This window comes from Ixodes scapularis, unplaced genomic scaffold (genome assembly GCF_016920785.2).
Source record: "Ixodes scapularis isolate PalLabHiFi unplaced genomic scaffold, ASM1692078v2 PGA_scaffold8__174_contigs__length_109621045, whole genome shotgun sequence".
Classification (NCBI taxonomy): domain Eukaryota; kingdom Metazoa; phylum Arthropoda; class Arachnida; order Ixodida; family Ixodidae; genus Ixodes; species Ixodes scapularis.
In genome coordinates this window covers 25,993,860-26,017,309 of record NW_024609883.1, presented here as the reverse complement: position 1 = coordinate 26,017,309, position 23,450 = coordinate 25,993,860, and the positions used below count along the sequence as shown (strand labels likewise).

Sequence of the window (23,450 nt, the reverse complement as noted above, 5' to 3'; positions counted from 1 at the left end):
AATATTTGGACTCCCCGCGTAAGAAACTGTCACAGGCAGCTTGATAGTGCCTATGATTCTCAAAATGTGACGCCGAAAAGAATCCTTCAGCATGAAAATCACCCGAGTGTAGCCGGTTGTCGACGGCGAATAGGGAGTTACTTTCAGTAGCTGGCGACGTCAAAATGTGCAAAGCGCATTGTTTCAAATCAGTGAACCGCTTTCTACACAGGTCCATTGGGTGGCGCCTGGCGTTCAACTTCAGCCAAACTTATCGGAAATCATTTCTTTTGCGCTCTTCAATTTCAATCGGCAAATTTTACGGAAGATGGATATCAGACTTTATTTGAAGTCTGGCATTCACTTATCTCACCATTCTCATACCTGGAGAACGTCGTAAGCAAATGTTCATATAACAACAAGTTTATTTCATAAAGCCAATATTTTGAAATGCTGTTAATGAGTACTTTAGTTAAAGAAATTTTCTAGTCAGCCTAGGCTGGTCTATCAAAATATCTCTCGAGCGCTTAATTTCTTTAAATAAAACAGGCCGAGACAACAAACGTTTTTATATTATCTACGTGATTATATGGAACTTTTCTAGTCATTATAAAAGACATTTCCAGTCTCGAAGTTAGAAAAGGTTGGTGCACGGAAACCAAACATCGAACAGTAAACTTGTTAGTTCATCTGTTTTTGGTGATTCAGCAGAATGTTAACCATGTTATCGACCTGCTTTTTCACTAAGCACTCATGAAATATAGTGTGTTGGAATATAAGGTTAGCACTAGCACCTCTGACTTGAGCGCGAGCTATCTACCTTCCGTACCGCTCGGTTCACGCACAGCCAAAGCCCGCCTGCAGGTATACGAAGTGCGTGCTACTGGAGGCGGAGCGTGTCCTGTTATTTATTTATTTATTCTTCTGGAAACAAGATTCCGCGGATACGGCCGTGGGCGATGGTACTCCTCCCTGTGCACCAAGTTGTTTCACCGCCGGAAACCTGGCCGAAATTAACGATGGACGTAATCAGACGCATCTGGTGTTCGTGAAAGTGCTCGCCGATTTAGGCTGAAACCACTTGGTGGTTCGCCAAGTGGCTCAATACCATTGTTTCATTCGCTGTGTGCTCAAAGAAAGAAATTTATATCGCAAAATCAATCGAAAGTGGCATGAAACAGCATCACACTCGCGTGCACGTTGAAACCGAAACCGAACAAATTGAAGCAACCTAATGGCAGCGAGTGCACCGGCGCCCTCTACCCGTCGGTCAGGGAACTACTGAAATGAAAAGGTCTATAAATATACAAGTGCGGCTTATACAAAGGTGCATTTTTGTGGAAATGGCCGGTTACACAGGGAAAATACGCTAACCACTCCTGCGACTCCCTGGCAGCTCCAATGTATGGGAGACTACGTATGCAGTTTGGCAAGTGTCACACCACAGACACTGCCCTTAAATCTTGAACAACGGAAAGATTTGCTAGCAGTTGTAGAAACGCTCCCTTCCCGCTCATTCACGCTGGAAGCGGATCCGCGTTCGCAAAGCGGTTGCGAACGCGGTTGTATAAAGATCCAGTACAATTGCACGCGCACTTGATGTCATCGAGTGCGCGTGCAATTGCACTGGATCTTTATACAACCGCGCTCGCAACCGCTTTGCGAACGCGGATCCGCTTCCAGTGTGAATGAGCGGTTACTGTGCTTCCTTCTTCGCCTCAGGTAGATCGCGCAATTCATTTGGTTCTACCCGGGCAAAGGTAATTGTAACTACAGTATTTACTTTGGCAGACTCACGCGACCATAAATATTGGTAGTACAAAGAAACAGACAAGGTCTTTCGCTACGCGAAGCAAGATTAAATGACAGCTCTCGAAGTCGGCGACTAAGCGGTCAGCATATCGACCACAGTCGCGTGCTTCGTGTTGTTCCGCGACATGTCTCGCGAAGAGTTTGGAAGAGGTAATTATTTTCAGACCTGGGTTTAAGCTGTGGGTCCCTTTGTTGAAGGCACTTGAATTTTTCGTTCCGATTCTCTTCGGCTTGCCCATCTTGAAAGGAATCGCACGTAGCACACGTGCTACGGTAGCAGATACAGCGGTTGCAGAGCAGATGGAGCAGACACCAAACACAAATCCACGAGCGACGGCTCGCAGCAGTCACGCAGCAATCATGATAAGTGCGGCGATTGCAGCGACAACACGATATTCGTCAATTATGCCAAAAATTAAAGCAATATTCTGTTTAAACTTTATTGCGTTGGAATGCAGTAACATTTTTTGTCATTATAGTATTTTTTCTCGGCAACATTCAAGCATAGAGTATGCATTAAAGTGATTGACATTGAAAAGTGGCGACCGTAATTTAAACTACTTGGGCTACCACAAGTTGGCACTGCTAGTGCTAGCGATTACAATATAAAACATAAAATATAATAAAATAGTATAAAAATCATTCACAAAACAATGTAATATTTTATTATTTTTATATTGTACAATTTATAATTTCAATTATAACTGTTATCAAGGAATCACATTAAGCGCATGGTAAAACATCGCTGGTGACACCAGTGCTACAGCAGTGTGCGGAGGCAAAATTTATGTGTGGGGTTCGGGAGTGGTTCCACTAAAGCCTAAAATTTGTAGCCTATCTTAGCGCCGCAGCCGCCGCAGCGAATACACTTTCTCCTCTTTCTCATCTGGACGCCATTCGTGTGAGCTGTCTACAGGTATGCCTCTTGGAACATTCATTATTGTTTTGTAACGTCTGACCCCATCATCAAAGCTTCAGTTAAGTGATTTGACTGCGGAATCTTTACAGATTAGCCGATCATGCAGAACGAAGCCGGAGAATACGTGGATCTCTACATCCCGCGCAAGTGGTAACTGCACGTGGTTCCTTCTGGACGTTGTACTCCTGACCGGTTCCCAGCCCGAGTGGATTATCGAAAATTACTGCGCTGTCACTAATAACGTCCGCGTTTCGTTTCAGCTCGACGAGCAACCGCATCATCCATGCGAAGGACCACGCATCTATCCAGATCAACCTGGCCATTGTGCGTATTTTTGGCACTCGACTGATAGTTGCTGGCTAGGTGGTTCGAGCCGAGCGCAATCATTCATACTTCGGTGGCTAAATTTGTACCCTGCGCAGGTGGACGAGCAGAGTGGCCGTGCAACAGGCGAGACCAAGCCATATGCCATCTGCGGAGCCATCCGACGAATGGTGAGCTGCCCATCCCTGTTTTCGACGAAGAGACTGACGTCTCTTTGTGGCTAGTCGCAAAACAGCTTGAACATGGCGTTGAGTTACGCACTCTCCCATTTCATTCTACTTAAGTACATATTTGCTGGGTTCAGTCAAAAAGTTTTTCTCAACAGGACATATAGTCGCTGACAGGTTTAGAGTTAAGTGGAGGCTCCGGCACAACATAGCTACGAAAGCCAGAACGATGCCGTCCAACAGTTAATGGACCTTTTGGCGAATATGTGCTGCCACCTAGAAAAGCGACTGGGTTCGAGACTAAGTGGCTAGCAAACAACGCCCGTGCTAGGCCCCTCCCACCCGTTCCACACCCAAAACGTCAGCCACATCCTTTTCGCCCATTGAGCCGCTGTGACCTAGATATGGCTCCCCCAAACTTGCATTTGTCCCCATCGTGGGTTATCTTCTGCCCCCAAGTCGACACAAAGAAACCATCTTCCCTTTCTGCTCGGCCAGAGGGAAGAATGAGGGTACTAGAACCATTTACTCTCGAACCAATGTTTCTACAAAAGGTCTATTGGGTGAAGTAACAGAGTTGAGCTGGTTTGTATTCGGCGGCAGGTTAAAGGGGCACTAAAGTGCTTTTTGGGGTCCTCGCTTTGTTGTCGTAACTCAATCTATGAGCATTAACCATCCTAATAAACCAGGAATTACATTCACGCATGGCCGTTTTGCGTATTTAAAAAGTGGTCAAAGTTCCCGACATTTACCGTTGGCACTGAACAATGGATGGCTATACTGAAACCTTGCTGAACATGGTTGAAGGACGTACGGCGCTTGTCAGCCAATTGCAAGAGAGGGTGGTTGAGCTGCCGGCCAGTCCCGCGCGTCAACACGGGAACTCATCGCTTTCTTTTTGTTCCTAGTGTCTTGACTAGTATCATTCCTGTGCCATCTGTGCCTGTTGCCTTTGCAGCAGTTACTTTGCTTTCTGCTCTATCTCTTTCCATGGTCGTCCGAGTTGTCTTGTGTCGTGTTGCTACTTGTGTTATGTGCAGTCTCGTTTGGTTCAAGTTCTGCGAATGTTGCCTCGATCGTTTGTCTAATAAATTTCCTGACCTCCTCGCCCTCTACACTTATCCTTATCCCCACGTGTATGTTTCAGGAACAATGGAACCCTTCTGTTTTTCTTCCCTGTGCAGTAATCTGCTCCCAGAACTTTTTTGCTGCATTCCCATCATTTTGATTTACCTCCATTATCCACTGCACTTCAGCTGTACCAATCTTGGCCTGGATTAGAGCGGATGCCTTTTTTTTTCTTTCCTGGAATGTATTCCATTTCAAAGCTACCTCAGCGGGTGTGTCCCCCCTTTCCTTCGCCTCATCTCGCCCTGCTATTCCTACCTTAATTTCACTATCCCACCAGCTTTGTTGGGCGTCGTTTAGGGTCTATATACTTCCTTGTTCAAGAATTTGTGTCTCTAGTAAAACCCCCCTGCCTTGCCCAGTGGGAGTTTTACGAATTTGAAAGTCCACAGGTTGACAGGTAAGCTCGTATGCTCCACCTTAGCTGGTAGATGCTCTTCCAAGTGGCCTGCCCATCGCCCTGTTGCTTGACAGGGCACATAAGACCGTCTGGGTGGACAATGGACTTCTTCCAGTACCGACGCGCCCCATTGCGGCGAAATACCACGGAGTGCGCTCTGGGAACTAGTTGGTCACTCAGTTTTGGCTTCGATTGAGCAGCTTCACCTCATGCTATCACGCCGTGACCGAACGCGCTGCTTGCGTTTTCGATTATCTGATGTTTCACGAACATACAATGCACTCATTCTTGAGCGATTCAAAACGAAGACCGGGGCACTTTCCTTGGTTCCCGAAACACCAAATATTGTGCGTGCATATGCAAACGTATTGTGGCTTAGTCACCTCACCCCACGAGTGCATGTTAGAGCTCCATTTCAATAATCCTGTCTAGTACCAGTGAACTAAAATTGAAATTTGTTCATCTGGAGCCTTACGCATATTTTGTTTGCCAAACGTCCGCTTCTTGTTACTTTATTGGGCGAAAAGCAAGCGCATCCTCACAGGGTATCAAAGTTGAACCCAGCGTTTACGCATGAACTTTTAAGGAAATGTAATAAATTCGACCTCACTACTGCACAGAAGTTACTATGATGTCTTCCTCGTGTCATCATATATCTCCCACTCAAATTTTATGCTGATAGAAGATTAACTTTTCACAAACGCTGAGATCGGCTAGCTACGACGGAGGCCCTAACAAGTGTCCCCTACTCCTCGCTAAGCCTTTTTGGACGAGCTTTTACTGACGCCCGAGATCTGTGCCTAAACGGTGTGTCTGAAATTATCTCGGCGTACTCAGGTGGGCAGAAAGCAAACACATAACAAATATTATGGCCATTAGCAGCCATCAAACACGCTTTGAATTCGTTCGTTTGGCGCACCCGTCCGGCGCACTTCCGGCGAACGGTACGACATTCTTCACACAAGTGCTCGACTTTTGCTTTCTTAAAACAATCTGTATGTGCGAATTTGCCTATATGATTGCAGGATAACTTTATGCGTGTACGCGATGTTGAATATTAGTGGAATGCAAGCGGGTTGGGACTTCACTTCGTGCAGTGCTGCGGGTCAGTACAGATAAGAGGTAAGAAGTGTGTTAAAATTGAGCTTTCAACGGCGCCTCCTAGTTTTACCTCGCATACTCAGACATATTAAGAAAAATAGTAATTGCAAAAAGTAATATTTCATCTATGGACGCAAGAAACAAACAAACTGCCTGATCAACAACACTAATGTAAAGGCCCGAGCTCGGTGTATGCATGTTGCTACAGTTTGTTGATTCGTACACAAGCAAGATCCCCAAGCTTCGCAGCGTCGAGATGCTCAGCACTGGCTCATCCACATACCTCTGTTGGAACGCTAACAGGAAGGCTCAAGTACAAAAATACAGCAAGCATGTGTTAAGACAAGCTGTACGTCTCAGGCTTGTGCTAAAGCTTCGAGGTCTGGCCATTTAGGTTAGTTTAGAGACCACAAACGACGCTTTCGAGACCAGGAAATATGAGATAACGGCTGTTAATAGTCCACGCTCTGTGTATAATCTCTTGTCGACGTGTCGATCGAAACCGAAACCATGCCACCCTCCTTCCTGGCCAACTAGTTCCCAGGGTGCAACGCGCGCTGTGCTGCATGCAGGACTTTATGGAAGTAGTCTATTAGCACAACAACTGACGCGGCCAACTATCCCGCCAAATATTCGAAAGAAAGCCCTGTCACGTGAAATTGCAGGAAAAGAACTATAAACTAGGGTTACTTACTGTCCCTGACATTATTTCTGTATTTACTATCCTATACACACAAAATCGCGTGAGAAACAAAGAGAAAAACAAATTACACTGGGTATTTGGGGAGCTTCCAAGAACCCATACAAACCATTTTTAAAGCCCTAGTTGCCCGGGTTGAACCGGTTTTTGGCCAAATATAGAAACTTGCCGTCCCTTTCGTGCCATCTTTTGACGGCAAGCAACACTAAACACACATTGACTAGCTCCTTTCATCTTTGGCATTGGATGTGCGATTTATTTTCCGTGGGCCTCACGCGAATCTGGTTTCTGCGCTCGCGCAGTGCCCACGCCTGGTGTGGGCAAACGCGGGCTTGTTTGTAAACAGTGTGTCGGTCTATAGGCGGAACACTGTGTCAATAAATGTTCCCCAGGATTTCCTTCACAGGGCAGTTGATCATGTAGTGCAACGATTGCCGCACCTAATTAAGAATCCGGATGCATGCATGAAAATTTTGTGTGCCGCAATTATTGTTTCAAATGATGGGGACAGCGCACACAAGACTACCACAAACGAAAGGAGCACTATCACATAGTGCTGACTCTCAACTGGGAGTATGTGTTCCTTCTGTGATTGTCTCGCGTGCGCTTTTCTAATCGTTTGCAAGTGTGTTCGACAAACTAGCCTGAGCTTCGGTCCTCACAAATATTCCTATATGCTCAGAAACAAAACACCTACAATCTTTGTGCTAGTCTATTAAAATTTGGTGTAATTGTAGCCGTTCAAAAGCAGCTAGTGAGCTCCCGCCAAACTTGTGTAACTTATTAGTGAACCCTCAAACAATTCCTTTGTAGTAGACTGTTGGTCGACCCTGAGACTGACTGGTTTGCCATCGTTGGATTGTGTCCGAACAAACTAAGGTGCTGGTGTGTTCGGAAAGCTATCAAGGGGAGATTATTGGCACTAAACTGGCTCAGATCGTGCTTTTTTTTTTTTTTTTAATGATGCAGGGAGAGTCTGATGACTGCATCACCCGCTTGGCAAAGGATGATGGCTACATCCCTAAGTAGGTCCAGTTCTGCTTGTTCCGAGAGGTGTTTTAAATGTGATGCACATTAACGCTTCTTGTTTTTCTTTTTCTGCAGGGACTTCTAGCGGCAGTCTTGAAATAAAGCAATGAAAACGGCACTCCGAGGTTCTTGGGTCTTTTTCTTTTCTTGGTGGAAAAAGACCTAAGGTAGGTCTTTTTCCCATGGTCCCCATGGTCACAGCCCTATTACCCGGTTATCCGTCGACCGACCTGCTTTTATTGCGGGATAGCTGGCCATATTGCCCGTTTCTGTCGCCGCCGCCTATCGGATATTTCAAGAAGGACTCCCGATTTCCGCCGGCCCACCTTCTATGGCACGAACCAACCGCCCTCTTACAACGAATACAACGACGACCTCCCACACAGGTACCAACGACGATCGGTATCACCCTCCAGTCGCAATGCTCGAGACCGAAGCCCTTCTCCCGGATACCGACGCCGCTCTCCTTTACGCACTGACCAGACCTTCCCCAAGTCGTTCGTCGATGGGGAAAACTAGTAGAGGCAGCGAAAGGGGGTCCAGCTGCTTCTGTTTTTCCTCGACATCCCCCACCGACTCCGCCAACATTCAACTTATTAGACGTTTTCATTAAGAAGGTAAGATTCAAGGCACTTGTTGACACTGGAGCATCCATTTCAATCATTCGTGAAGATGTACGCAAAATGTTTAGACTTGTTTGTACTCCTTGGAACGGTGGCACTCTTCGCAGTGCGAATGCGACTTTACTTAATCCTCTTGGTATCGTTTCCGTCGAACTCACCATTCAAAATGAACCTCACAGGCATTGCTTTGTTATCCTTCCTAACTGCACCCATGACATCATTTTAGGATGGGACTTCTTAGCCACTCGACGCGCCCTTATAGATTGCGCGACTAAATCGATTTATTTCAGCGATCCAATACCTTACTCCCAACCATTTTCTCGCCCATTCGTTAATTTTCGTGCAACGTCTCATACTCTTATTCCACCATTAACTGCAGCACTCATCGAATTAGAAGCCGACGTCAATGACTCTACATATTTGCTCGAACCAAACAGAGAAGTTTTGTTGCAGAAAGGTCTAGCTTTGCCTACCGTACTCGCACAGTCACAAAATAATCGAACCACTGTTTGGCTAGCAAATATTACTGAAATTTGCCAAGTTCTACCAGCTGGAACCTGCGTTTCAAGAACAAGTTTGAATGATCTCTTATACATCGACGCTGTCACTGATGAAAAGATGAAGTCTCACTCCTCTCACCGCGATCAGAAAGCGTTAAGTTTACTTCAGAAAACTATTAACACTCGTCTTCCACGTCATCAACAGGATGCGCTCTACAATCTACTTTGTTCTTTCGTGGATGTCTTTGATATCAGTTATCCTCACTTAGGTCAAACTTCTGTTGTCCGACATACGATCGACACCAGCGATCATAGACCACTACGTAGTCGCCCTTATCGTGTCTCTTCCTCTGAAAGACTCATTATACAAAAACACGTAAGCAAGATGTTGCAAGAAAATATAATTGAGGAATCCTCGAGCCCATGGTCTTCCCCTGTAGTGCTTGTCAAGAAAAAAGACGGTACATGGCGATTGTGTTGATTACAGACGTCTAAACAAAATAACAAAACGAGACGTTTACCCTCTTCCTCGAATCGATGATGCTCTTGATCGTTTACATGATGCCAACTATTTTTCCTCAATAGACATGCATACCGGATACTGGCAGATCACTGTAGATGAAAAAGACAAAGAAAAAACAGCTTTCGTAACTCCCGATGGTCTTTACCAGTTCCGAGTAATGCCCTTTGGCCTGTGCAATGCGCCCGCCACGTTTGAGCGGATGATGGACACTTTACTTCGCGGCATACGCTGGACAGCTTGTCTATGTTATCTTGACGATGTTGTAGTTTTCGCATCTACCTTTGAACAACATCTCTCCCGCCTTACTTTGGTCTTGAGATGCTTTCGTAAAGCAGGTCTACAACTCAACGTAAAGAAATGCGCCTTCGGTAATACGGAAATCCAAATCCTTGGCCATGTAGTCAGCCGTCAGGGAATATCCCCCGATCCAGAAAAGCTCCTGGCTGTCACAAATTTTCCTCGCCCTGCACATTTAAAAGCTTTGCGCTCTTTCCTTGGCCTGTGCTCTTATTTTCGACGTTTCATTCGCGGCTTTGCTGATTTATCCGAACCGTTGCAGCGCCTCCTCAAAAAGAATGTCCCTTTCGTGTGGTCCCAAGACCAAGAGCAGGCGTTTCTTTCCCTCAAAGCGGCACTAACAACACAGCCTGTCCTGGCTCACTTTGACCCGTCTCGTGAGGTTGAAATTCACACCGATGCTAGCGGCTACGGAGTTGGTGCCATCCTCATTCAAATCTGTGACTCAAAGGAACATGTTGTCGCGTACGCCAGCCGGTCGCTATCAAAATCTGAAATGAATTATGGAATTACAGAAAAAGAATGTCTCGCCGTGATTTGGGCAATACAAAAGTTTCGGCCTTATGTATTCGGGCGACCATTTAAAGTTATCACTGACCACCACGCCTTGTGCTGGCTATCGAATCTAAAAGACCCTTCCGGAAGACTCGGACGCTGGGCGCTAAAGCTTCAGGAGTACGACATTTCTATATTTTATAAATCTGGCAAAAAACACGAAGCCCCAGATTGTCTGTCGAGAAATCCTGTTTCTACGGCACATGCGACACATCATAATCCACCAATCGCGGCAATCTCCTTGACGTCCACATTAGATTTTGCTTCTGAACAGCGAAGAGATTCGCACTTACAACAGGTCTTCAAATGCCTAAAAAAGGCTCATCTTACACGCCAAGAACAGCGTTTGAGCAGTCTTTATACACTGAAAGAAGGCATACTTTATCGTCGTAACTATAACCCCGAGGGGCCTGAATTACTCTTTGTTGTTCCCAAACACCTCCGGACGAATATTTTGCGCGTTCTACATGATGACCCTACAGCTGGACATATGGGATTTTTTAAAACATACATGCGCGTTCGAAACACATTTTACTGGAAAGGAATGTACCGCGACATTTTTAAGTATGTCACATCCTGCCTACAATGACAGCAACGTAAAAAACCAACCCAAGCACCAGCTGGACTCCTGCAACCTCTTACACCACCGCGTTATCAATTCGAACGAGTCGGAATTGATCTCCTGGGACCACTTCCCGCCACTCAAGCTGGTCACCGCTGGATTATTGTGGCAATGGACCATTTATCTCGTTATGCAGAGACTTTCGCTCTCCGCACCGCAGACGCTGAGGACGTTGCTGCTTTTCTTTTAAAACAAGTAATTCTCCGCCACGGCCCTCCCAGGCACCTTATCAGTGACCGTGGAACAGTCTTCCTCTCCCGCGTCATTCAGGAGCTTCTACATCTGTGCCAAACTGTACACAAACCAACGACAGCGTATCATCCCCAAACGAATGGCATGGTTGAACGTTTTAATAGAACAATCGTTGATATGTTGTCTATGTATCTACAGTCAGACCAACAACAATGGGATTCTGTGCTTCCTTTTGTGACCTACGCGTATAACACTGCAATCCAAGATACACAAGGCTATTCTCCATTTTTCCTTCTGCACAATCGTTTTCCAACGACTTTTCTCGACAACCTTCTGCCATATAATGCTACCGAACAAAAACTCCAACCATCAGTTGCACAACTTGTCTGCCGCGCCGAAGAAGCTCGTCAAATAGCACGATTACGCACAGCCTCTTCTCAACAACGCCAACGTCAACGCTATGACCAGAGCCATCGCGCGGTTTCCTATGCTATTGGAGATCTCGTCTGGGTTTGGACACCAACTCGGCACCAAGGCAAGTGTACCAAGCTTCTTCACCGGTACACCGGGCCCTTCCGCGTCACTCGACGGTTATCAGACCTCACATATCAAGTGACGCTCCACGAACCAACGGCTGACCTTCGCCGGACTTCCACCGACAACGTACATGTCGCCCGCATGAAACCCTACTTGCAACCATTCACACCATAACAGACCCTACTCTGCACTCCCGGTCGGGACGACCGCCGCCACACCGGGGGGGTAATGTTACGAAGAAGACGACGATGACCGTCTTTATCGGGCCGCTGGCGGTGGGGCTCGCTCCAGCGCGAGCTGGAGCGGGCAGTTCGATTAAAAGATCGAGGCTGAAACGGACCGCTCTTGTCCTTGCTCTTGATTTCCATCGTAACAATATTATCAAACGAATTTACGACGAAGAAAAAAAATTTAAGGGCCATATTTACGGCGCAAAACGAATTTGTAGTTGGCGCCCGCGGGAGTCGCCGCTGGTCACGTGGTAGGCCGCCGGCACGCTGAGCGTTGTGCGACGCCGCTCCACGCTGCCGTCGCCGCACAAGTTCGTCTGCTTCGGGGCGCTGCCGCCGTCATCTGACCGGCGCATAGGTCTATTACGTTTGCTTGCGCTTTTTCAGGAGTTTCCTTTGGACTCTAAAAGTTGCTTATTAATCTTAGTTTTTTGTTGTACTTGAAATTAAGATGAACAAGTTACTTTTAGAGGCCATTAGCCCCGAGAAGTTCGCGTGGCGCCCCTTGCGTCGAACCGGGGTGACGTCACGGTGAGGACAGAATTTTTCCCCTACTCGCCCCGCTCGCCCTGTGGAGGTTGTCCCGATGTCTGCTGTCAGCGTGGTCGTTTCGATTTAAATTTTTTTTTTGTGCGTGTATTTTGTAGGAGATGTAAATTTGAATACGTGGCTTTATTAATTTATAGCCTGCAGCTGCAGGAGAAACTTCAACCAACATTTCAGGCCTGGTTGACAGCGCAGGCAACACACAAATCGCAGCTGGTGGATGAAAAAAAAAAAAAAAAATGGCCACAACTGCAGGAGCATCACTATGGATTTACATCTCGCACAATTAATGCTGCTGATGGTCTGAAGGAATTGGCAAGTTATGTATACTATTTCGTTTTTTTTTTCTTCTGTTTTTTCAACAAAAACGCCTAAGCAGAAAAGCTGCATGCTGTGCTCCAGCCACATGTTAAATACAGTCAGGGCCATGGAGAGAATCACCAATGAGACAGCCCAAGTACAGGGGCAAAGTAAACAAAGAAGGAACAGTTATTTATATACATTGCTAGCATTGGACCTTTGCTGGATTCGGATACTATTTCAATGGACTTCACCGGCGGTATTGGTCGACTTTTTTCTTTATACTATCCCTCAAGTAATGTACAACAAACTTAAGCGAAGGTGTCTAGCCCTTTATTAGTCGCTTAGGCTCTTCTACAGTTGAGATTTACCGCCGAGTTCAGAAACCTCACCCAAACTGAAGGGCCCCTCCACTTCCTCGAGGAAGGCGCGAGGGCCGGCGCTGGCCAATCGCGAGGACGGATCCGCCGTCGCGATTGGCCAGCGCCGGCCCTCGCGCCTTCCTCGAGGAAGTGGAGGGGCCCTTCAGTTTGAGTGAGGTTTCTGAACTCGGCGGTTAAGCTAAATCAAATTGTCCTGAAGCTAAAATACCAGAAGCTTTTCTCACACAGACTGTCACCCTTCACGGGTTCCACATTTTCTTCTACTAGTGCAGCATCCAACACTGGACAGCCATTCGAATGCTCGCTCTTCCTCCTGTTTTCCTCTGTTGTCAGAGGGTCCAGCTGTAGGGAGTTTGGAGGCTGAGGAAGCTTTTGGGCACCTGCAGCAGCGTCTCTTTTAATTGGAAATGACAATGCAAACTAAACGGTGTATTTTCCGAATACACAAGGTTGAAATAAAGGACGAATGCCAGGAAAAATAATAAACATTTCAAATTATGGTACTATTGCTGCGCATATTTTTGGCAGTTTTGGCAGGCGACTGGCGGCAATTCGGCCGTTTTTCCTGCTACCATACACTTGTTTCCAGTAATTGTGCATCTTCTAAAAAATAAAACACGCCCGCATACGTGTAGGAACCATATCATTAATTCACAAAGAATTACATTTATGTAAACCTCTTCTCCACGAGCACTTCGAAGGCCTTCAGAAACGCCGCATGCGGAGTGGAACGCGCAGTCAGGGTCGCGAGTTAATTTGCCGACCGCCCAAAGGCCCTTGATATAAATGCGCCATTTCAAATGCCTGCAGAGTGGGATCTTATATTCTCCTAAATCAGGAACATGCAAGGAACACTATTCCAGCGTCTGAAACACGCCGCCGCTTCACCGAGCCCTCGCAAGATTGCCTTCTGTCGTGTGGACGGACAGGGAGGTTCATTGGCGGAATCGCCTCCACCGATAGCTTTTGGGATTTGTAACCCAATTATAAAGGTAAAGGTGACAAGCAGGCTTATAAAATGTACGGAAGCACGTCAATATCTTACTAACCCAGCGTCTTGTACACCAAATAAACGAGGATCCCGCTCCTCGAAGTGCTTGCGGCACAGAACGCCAAATCAGGAAACCGTTGCAAAGAAGCGAGCCGGATGCGAGATCGCGGAGCGGAGTCCTTCCCTGACGTCACTGTACACCTCACCCAGTCGGGTGCGGCGACCGCAGCGACGCTTGTGTTCGCTCTCGGGGCTAATATGAAGCTTCCGAAAGAGCGCAAGCACCACGTGATGAATAAGGGCCACTTTTCCGCGGCGCCCCCGGGCGCCAACTACAAATTCGCAATCCGTAAATATAACTAAAAATTTTTATTTTTCGTTGTAGATTCGTTTTATAACTTTGTTTTCTCAACCCGGCTGTTTAAAAAGAAAGTTTGCATGTGTCCTTTAAAGGGATACTACAACGAAATTTCGGCGCTCATTTTTTGGTCTATATGTGTTCAAAAGAGCAGTATCACATGGAACATACCAATATCTTGTTAAAAGAGTCTCGAAAAGGAATTTTAAAACGAATTAAACGATTAGCAAGGAGCACCTGGTGGATGTCGCTAACGCCTCGTTTGTAATGCTCGTCTAGGAACCTTGACAGCTAGTGACGGAGGTTGTCTCGTCTCCGGCCACGACCAGAGAAGGGGGGAAGGAGGAACTCCCCTCTTCCCGAGAACCCCTTTTGTGTGTCGCAGAAGTCGCTATTGTCCCCCTAGAAGATTATAGAAGATTAACCCGTCACTCGAAATTCGTACAAAAGCAGCCGCTTCGGTGGCTAAAACGACTAGGCCATGCTCTCGACGTCAGCCTCGCCGTAGCTTTGCTCGTCTTGAGACGACCTACGTCACGATTGCGTTAGATGTCACGTGCTCTAAGCTGGGCCTTCTCCGAGCGCTTGCCAGAGTGGGCCGTTTATAACGAAAAATACAGCCACCAGGATCAAAATACAAAAGTGCGATTGTCATTTACGGATATTGTGGATCATATTCAACCTATATTTGAACACGACGGGAATATTTCAAATTTCATTGAAGTATCCCTTTAAGAAACAACATAGACATCAAACATTTGAGTCTTTTATTTTTGTTTCTTGTTTTGAGGTTTTAATTATAAAGTTGCTTTATGCTGTAATATTTCAGAAATAAAATCGGTGTACACATTTTTCTCTCTTTGTCAACGCCTTTTCTAACTTAATCACACATCCGCAGTCCCAAAACGGGGCTGTCGAATGTGGCTCACTGAATGGACACAGGCTCTGCAACTGTTTGGCGTGAACTCCAGTAGACGCCTCTGTCAGCAGTCATTTTCTGACTAACAATGTCCGAACCACGACGTGCTCTTAGCACGGCCATCCCGTGCACATGACTGCAATGAAAGTTTTGCACCATCAACGGATAGCAGTGCACGTGACACGGTGACAGGTTGTGGCCACAAGAGAAGTTTGGTGCTGTCCGATTATGCTTGCACGCAATGTCACTGTCTTTGTTACGCCCCCCCCCCCCCCCTTCCCCAAAGAAAAAAAAAATTACGAGGTATTTTTGAAACTATGATTCGCCGAAAGCTCATCTCTACCTAAATATAGCTCTAGAGACTTGAACCATTTTGTCAAATTTTGCAAAGTTATTTCATTATTACAGCGTAATTTCAGATAAGATTGACCAAAAGGTGGCTGGTGAACATTTTTTAATCAACTGATGTTTTTATATGCCATTGTGTAGTGTCTGGTTTAAACAAATCCAACTTTTGTTTTGACCAGAAAACACGAAAGCCGTTTATAACTCCCTGTGATGAATGAATAAAGACTTTATTTGGCCCAAAGGAAGATGGATTCCGAAGTCTATTGAGTCCGGGCTCCCCTTCGTGCCTGTGTTGCTCAGTTGGTGTTGGGAAGTGGTCCCCCAGGGTCCTAGAGGATCCAGGTCCTAAGTTGCACTGCTCTTTCCGCGAGTTGGCCTGACCACACTAGCGCGAACGGCGCCGCCGGGCGGCACCGCCGTCCGGCGTCCCAAAGCGAGGAGTCCACATAGGCCTCCGTTTTGCGGGCGTCACGTGACAGCACTGGCTCTCGCGATCGCGCGCGCCAGAGCCGTTTATAGACCAGTGTCCGCGCCAATTCCGGGGCGCCGCCATGTTTATCTACGCTCGCGCCACCACGCGGAAAGAACTGGCAGGCAGGAGGGGGGGCTGCGTTGGCGGCGTTGCTTTGGGGAGCTGGATGCGGCAGGCTGTCCGAATGCACCAGCACATCGTGAACGATGTCTTCACCAGAAGCCTCCGCGACCCGTTCTTCAACAGATAAGATGTCGTGAACATTCGAGAACCCATCTCGATCAAGGAAAACAAGAGAAAACCTTTCTTGTTTTTTTTTGTTGTTTTTTTTTTTCGTTTTTTTTTTTCCCGCAGGTGGTGGTGGGCTGACAGGCGCTCCGCGTAAGGGTTCTCACCTATCTGTTCAGCCCAGCACACCACCACCTGCGCCCTTGGAAGTGCAAATAAAATTATTATTATTATTATTATTATTATTGTCTTAAATGTTCTCGGTGTCTGCTGACCCTTGACATCCGCGTTTCAGTCCGGGTTCATTGCGTAGTAAATATTTCGCTACCGCTTTCGTGTAGCTTTCAAATGCTTGACTGGTGGCTTCTTGTATACAACATTACATTCGTGGCACGTTTGAGACCGATTTTCGCGATCTGCTTGCCTTTCTGCGGCAGCGCGGGTCTGCCGAGCCGAAATAAGTGGGAGGCGTTCACTTGATCGAACGCCGCTTTAGCGAATGAAAACGAGACCACGACATCTCATCGAATGACTAGCGAATGGGTCTAGTTACATAGACAGCTCGGATTAGCTTTCTTTTGTAATGTGGCGCCTTGTCTGCCGCTGCGAAGCGGCGTAAACGAGGGCTCCGAGTATGTTAGCACGCGTCCCCCCCCAAACAAACACACACTGCGAGCGTCTGGGTTCGAAACTATTAATTGCCAGTTCTAAAGGATGGTACTTACTTGAAGTGGGAGCTGGAATTCTATGAGGTACCAGGAGACACTTCGGGCAACGAAGCACGGTGCCTGTGGGGGCGGTGTCTAGGAACGCTACTGATTAATATTGCGACAGGCGATCAGTTATGATAGCAGACGAAACTTCGACTCGTTTGTTCAGAAGTTCGCGGTGACATTTTATTAGCCCTCGTTACAGCACACCAAGGATCTTAGGCAGTGAAATGCACATCACGCAGGCTCGTCCGTCGTAGTCAAATGAGCGCAGTCGACGATGAGGTGTAATGAGCTTCTAAGCTTCACAAGGAAAATGCGCGTGAGAAAGAGTTTTGAGGAAGTCCAAAACACCGATCCAGCAGACGCACGTACGTACGTTTACTCCGGACTTCATGAACCCGACGGCGCAAGATCAAAGAGCACCGCCGCCATCGCCACCCGGTTTTCTCTGCACTTTGCGCGACGACGGCACTGCAACGGAGGGCACTCGCCTCGGCGTTAACAATCCGCGAAATAGATTAATTTCCCACTCTTGAAGCCATTCCAAATGATAAATGAAAATACCTCGGCGTTGTTGAACATCTGACGACACAACCAACACAACTGTGCCGCTGGCTGCGTGAGCCTGACACAACTGTGCCGAGCGCCTGCTCGGCACCGTTGTTGCTTGTGAAGGCCTGCTTATTTGTAGTTGAGACGATGATTCCACATCTTTCGTGGTGCTTGCAATAACTTCGAAGGGCAGAAGAACCTTCTCACGAGGACGTTGAAGACACTGAACACCGGAGCCACCAAAGCAATCGCACAAACCGTCGCCATGTTTTCTTCTTCTTCGTCACTCGCGGCGCGGTCAACTCGTCGCGAGATGTTTTCTGGCTCGGCTAGATGGAAACCAACAGCGGCAAAGTGGCGTATGGACACACGGCTCTCACATTACGGGCACTATACTCTCATAACGCGGTAAACAGGACCGATGCCGGCGAAACGGCAGTCGGCACACCAGCGAAGAAGCCCTCAACGGGAAGCGGCGGCGCGGGCCGACGCAGCCCCCCCTCCCCGTGAGCGTCTGGGTTCGAGATTATTGTTCGCTTTTGCTCCTTGCGGTCGAGGCTAAAAAGAGCACTTCCGGACAAAGGTCTATACTGAGAGAGTTTGGCCGATGGGCGGAGCTTGTTGGCCGCTAGAACCAGCGGATTTCGCGATAACACAATATGGCGTTACTTCTTTGTCTTGTTCATTCCTGTGAAATCGCGTAGAGTTCCTATGAGGCAGATCCACAATATGGCGGACGGAAGTAGTCATCCCCCGGTTGTCAGACTACGCTGCTGTGGTTGTCAGACTGCCAAAATCTCCTTAAGAAGGCCAAACTCTCTCAGTATAAACGGCTCTGGCGCGCGCGCCTCCCGTCGGATTAAGGGTTGTCCAAACAGGACACTACAAAACGCACGACTCCGACAAATCGTGAAAAATGAAGCGGGCTCGTCCGCTTCAATTTTCACGATTTGTCGGAGTCGTGCGTTTTGTAGTGTCCTGTTTGGACACCCCTTTACCCGCTCTTTCATCGTCTGCTCTTCGTTAGATGAGTGCGGTTTGAACTTCTAAAAACAGCGTGAAACTAAGCATCACTCAATAATTGATGAAAAATCAGCTTTTTAGTCAAACACCCAACAATCTTTTTTCTTAAATTTGCACGGCTCTCGACTTACAATGTGGTTCGGCTTGTAAAGTTTTGTTTAATTTAAATATTTTTTAAACTAACATTTCTTGAAAATTTTAACATTTTTGTTATTTTATTTAAAAATATCTAATTGCTTCAAGGACTCAATCGAGCTTTTTACCGGCTGGCCCTGCAGGTATATAATCTATACGCCTCGCAAGTGGGCTCATTTTCGTCTTTTGTGCATGAGGAAGGAAGTAGCGGTGACGTCAGAACGCCGAGCCCTGATTGGTTGATCGCGACCCCCTATCTCAGCGTCGTCTGCTCCTTTGCAACGTCGTCTGCTCGCAACATCGTCTGCGTCTGTCTTACCTTTCCTGCGACTTTCGGAAGTGCAGGTCTTTACGAGCGAGCTCGACTTCGCCTTTCAGAGAGGGCAGACGAAATAACTTGAGCGGTACGTTGTTTTTGTCTAACAACTAGAAGACGCGCATCAAGGAGGGAAGTCAAAGGACTCACTGGCAAGGTGCACCGAGGCCCCGAGGTTTGCTTGCTAAGAACCGAGAGTGAGCGTGTTAATGTCCGTAAGTTCCCACCCAAATACTTTTTCCCTCCTTTCCTGTGCGGCGAGACCCCTCATTCTTTAACGGCGTCGGCGGGTTGGCGCAGTTAACGTCGTCTGCTTTACGTCTGCTAGTCAAAGCGACGCCTGCTTTACCTTTCCTGCGTCTGCCGGAGATTCACCGCTTCTTCACCGGCGAGAGCACCGTTGCCTCGGGAAACAAGGAGATAACAAGAGGAAAAAATTGACATCTCAATCTAAAATTGAGGTCAGCGATCAAAGTATAATACGGGAAGGGTTCACAAGGGTTGCGCGGGCATATTCCATTCAGCACGCCAGCCGGTCGTGGGCAGACGGTCGCCGAGTCGTGGAGTGCCTGCTAGGCCTAACTGCAAAGCTCGCGTCGCGTTCGGTGGAATCATGGACGTTGGAGCTTTTCCCGGGTGTTTGTGGATCCAGCGTTCTTGTTCGTCGTGATCTGTTTCAAGTACTTTTTACTTTTTTTTTGCTGCTTGAAGTCGGAACGCGTGAGAAGCGCACCTAGAAAAATAAACGTCCGTGGGTCGTCGCGACCACGACGGTGTCGGCCATGTTGATTTGATCCAACGTTACTAAAACACTCAGTTGGGAAACTCGCCGTCGAAACCTGGGCCGCTGGCGTCCACCGAGACCGAGCTAAATGCGATAACAGCGCCACTCTTTTTCGTTTGTCTGTACTATGGTCACCTCGAGCTTTTTGAAAGCCTGTTTTTGCGTAAAAACAAACGGAAAAGACTCTTTTTGTATGAAATTTATTGGAGTTTAGTACCAAATGATGGGCGCGTGATGTTTTTATCATCTTTAGTTCGCAGGGTTTTGCGGAACAATTAGTATTGTTTTCATACAACCCTGCCTCAGCGGGCCTTTCAGGTAGCGCCTAGGTGCATTTTAACTTCAGTAGTTAAACGGTTGACGGGGGTGGCACCCCTGTAACCTCTACCGCTGTATCTGTTCTGAAAGCCAAAATGCAAGTCACGTGCAGTTTTTCGAGTGGCCGCTGCGGGAGAAATGGTGGCGTTGTGTTCGTCATTAGCTCGGTGCTCGGAGACAGATTGGGGCCATTTCTTCAAAGCTGTCTCTATGGGAGTTTCCCAACTGAGTGTTTTAGTAACGTTGATTTGATCCTAAGAAGTGCGTAAGACAGCTTCGGAGCATTCGCAGGATTTCGTCGTAACCTGCGCAAAACTTACGAACATTTTGTTTCGCGAATACGAATTTGTTCTTAAGTTTTGTCGTACGCCCATTTTTGGCGTAAGATCGTTTGTGAATCTAGCCTCTGCACTTCCGAAAGTCACAAGAAAGGTAAGACAGACGCAGACGACGTTGCAAGCAGACGACGTTGCAAAGGAGCAGACGACGCTCAGATAGGATCAGCCAATCAGGGCTCGGCGTTCTGACGTCACCGCTACCCCCTGCGCAAGAAGCAGACGAACTTGCCCTCCGCATAAAAAAATGTTTAAAACCGCTCAAATATCTCGCACTAAAAAAAAAGAAATCCCGAAGTTGCAAAAAAGTGTGTTTTGACGCAGAAACAGCCGTTTATTTCACCCTGGGGTGGTCCAAGTAAAAATACAAAATATGATGGGTTTATAAGAACAATCGATAATCTTTCGATTCTGAAAGTTTAATCAAAGTAATTTTTGTTTAAAGCGAGAGAACAATTTTTGAATTTGAACTCTCGCACCAACACCCGGCATAACGCCTCTTCGTCGCACAGCACACCACCTGCGTCGATAGCTGACACGATTAGGTCCAAACAGGGATGGGCAGTATTTCAAATACAAGTATTTAAATTACGTATTTCAAATACTTTGTGTATTTTGCATCTGTATTTAATTACAAATTGGGTAATGTATTTGACTTGTGTATTTAACTACTAAAACGTGGGTATTTCAAATACAATTGTAATTAAATACAATTTTGTGGGCGAAAATACATCCCTCAAATTTATTGTCACTGTCCAGAGCAGTAAGAAAACTACGCTCTGCACCGAATGCAGTGTCTCTTAATCAAGCACAAGCGTTTAGTGACTTTGTGATTACGGTGCTAGTCCAGGGCAAGAATAGTGACGAAATCGACTTTGACAGGCAGACTGGCTAAATAAGTGCCTGTGACAACTTGTGAGGCTTTCCAGCGTGATTTCCATTCATATTTTTGCCTGGAACATTCTAAATGCGCGGGTCGTCCAGATTTTCGTGACTGATGCGAGTTGCAACAATAAAAAATTCTCTAGCTAAAGCTGCGCGTCTTGGTCGTCTCGGTTCTTTGTTGGTCTATACCAAAATGTAATCTACAAAAACAGCTGCTTGAAGCTGTTTAATTTTTTCACCTATTACGTCCAAGCTGATTACATTTTTTTGTGATTATATTTTTATTACGTTACTAGAGCCTCGCACACCAACTCCCGAGTGTTCGATGCAAAATTAAAATGAGACACCCAGAAACCCGTTGCAGGTGCCCTGAAGTCTCTGACGCAAATTTTGAGGAATGTATTTGAAAAAAAAAAGTATTTGGAGGAGACCAAATACATTTGGTTGTATTTGTATCTTGTATTTAAATGCTTTTTTTTGGAAATGTAATTAGATTTGTAATCAAATACATTTTTGACGAAGTATTTTGTACTTGTATTTCGATACATATTTGCATGTATTTTGCCCATCCGTGGGTCCAAAGAAAGAACGGAGTTTTCTGCCGCTTCCCCTTGTCCGTCTTTCCGGCTGCAAGGGAAGAAACGGCGGGTACCTTGTAATAATCGGAGGTGCCGCCAGCGCGTAGCAATAGCAGGCCCGTTGTGCCCTTCGTACCTGGAGTGGCTCGAAAAAATTTTGAAGTTGAGCTTTCGCGCCGCACCTGGCGTCGTTTCTTGCGCCTCTTCTCAGCACAGCACGCCACCGTCGAGCCCGGCAAAGCGTGTGACGGTGTCACGGTGTGCGCACCAGGGTTGGGCAGAAATACTAAAAAATTTATTTGGAAATACAAATACTGGGATACATGAAAATAGGTGCTAAAATACTGATACTCAATATACCTGTAAAAATGTATTGCGATACGTATCAAAAATAATTTTAAAAACCATGTTGAATTAACCTGAGACTGGGGTAGAGAAAAAACATCAAAACGTAGAAGGGACAGAAAATAGACAGGACGACGTCTCAAACTCAGCTAACTCGTTTATTTAATCCACCTCCTTATATATTCGCAATCTCAAGGTCATCTCCACCAACACAAAAGGACGAAGTCTATACGGATCAAGCGCCACAGCCTTCATCACACAATGCAAGAACGTTTCGACAACGTTTGCGTTGCGTGATAAAGGCTGTGGCGCTTGATCTGTACAGACTTCGTCCTTTTGTGTTGGTGGAGATGACCTTGAGATGGAGACTATGTAAGGAGGTGGACGAAATAAATGAGTTAGCTGAGTTTGAGACGTCGTCCTGTCTATTTTCTTTCCCTTCTACGTTTTGATGTTTCTTCTCTACTAGGGTGACCACCCGTCCCGCGACTCGCGGGACTGTCCCGCATTGAGGGCTCGTGTCCCGCGTCCCGTAAGGAACACCGAAATCTCCAGAATGTCCCGCATTTCACATTGTCGTAACTTTCAGTATGCAAATTATGGCGCTTCCGACGAACAACGGGGCATGGGAAAGCGCCGAGGTCACTGGTAAGCGTGTGAATCTCGATGGTATGACATTTTTTATCCAAGCACTGCGGGAAGCGACCGTCGTTCTTGCAGGAGCAAGACGCGCATGGTCATTCTGCCTCTCACCTTGATGGCAAAATATTGCAAGCAAAAATTGCCCCCAAAAAGCTGAAAAATAAACTATTGGAATTAATATCACATCATTGTTATAGTTCATTTAACTCCCTCTCTCTCCCCCCCTCCCCCCCATACTGTGTCATGCGTAAAAGTTGCTGTAAAAAGCTTCTTTTTTTTTTTTTTTTGTGCGTGAAGAGGCTGCCATTCCGAACGGCCGATAAAGAACAAAAAACATAAGGTTCTAATTTTGTGTAAGAGCATGTTCGACAGGAAACAATAAGCATAAAAAAACAAAACAAAAAAAAACTACGGTTTCTTAGTTCCTTTTGGTGCATTGGGGTCTGCTACAGTCGATTTTTATGTTTTTAACTTATACATCTTTAATAAAATATAAACTATAACAATTGCCGCAACACAGTTTTACAGTTGTAAAATATGCTTTCGGACAGCACAGGATTTTGGGGGTTGTGTGTTGATGAATTTTCTTTAATACTTTCTTCTTCAGTCGTGAAAATAACGTGCTCCTCTTTTAACCTCCC

At 46.5% G+C, this 23,450-nt stretch overlaps 2 protein-coding genes across 2 annotated transcripts in view; one reads left to right on the top strand and one right to left on the bottom strand.

Annotated features, from left to right (window-relative positions):
- Positions 1 to 2,266, bottom strand: part of LOC8036763 (nucleolar GTP-binding protein 2) — a 69,377-nt gene extending 67,111 nt beyond the window's left edge. The window contains exon 1 of the mRNA XM_029970971.4: positions 1,958 to 2,266. Coding sequence (XP_029826831.3) covers positions 1,958 to 2,030 — 73 coding nt within the window. The 5' untranslated portion in view covers positions 2,031 to 2,266. The remainder of the gene's footprint in view (positions 1 to 1,957) is intronic.
- A 296-nt stretch (positions 2,267 to 2,562) lies between these two features.
- On the top strand, positions 2,563 to 7,677 carry LOC8036764 (40S ribosomal protein S21-like). Its single transcript, XM_029970980.3, has 6 exons — positions 2,563 to 2,707; positions 2,800 to 2,860; positions 2,971 to 3,034; positions 3,133 to 3,204; positions 7,500 to 7,555; positions 7,635 to 7,677. Exons 2-6 carry the CDS (start codon positions 2,811 to 2,813, stop codon positions 7,642 to 7,644), a joined length of 252 nt encoding a protein of 83 aa, XP_029826840.1. The 5' UTR covers positions 2,563 to 2,707; positions 2,800 to 2,810; the 3' UTR covers positions 7,645 to 7,677.
- Positions 7,678 to 23,450: the final 15,773 nt, after the last annotated feature.

Excerpts from the sequence above, each read along its gene's own strand:
- LOC8036764 (XM_029970980.3), top strand. The coding sequence starts at position 2,811 with ATGCAGAACGAAGCCGGAGAATACGTGGATCTCTACATCCCGCGCAAG. Across the intron at positions 3,035-3,132 it reads TCCAGATCAACCTGGCCATT|GTGGACGAGCAGAGTGGCCG; the intron begins GTGCGTATTTTT and ends TACCCTGCGCAG. Across the intron at positions 3,205-7,499 it reads GCGGAGCCATCCGACGAATG|GGAGAGTCTGATGACTGCAT; the intron begins GTGAGCTGCCCA and ends TTAATGATGCAG.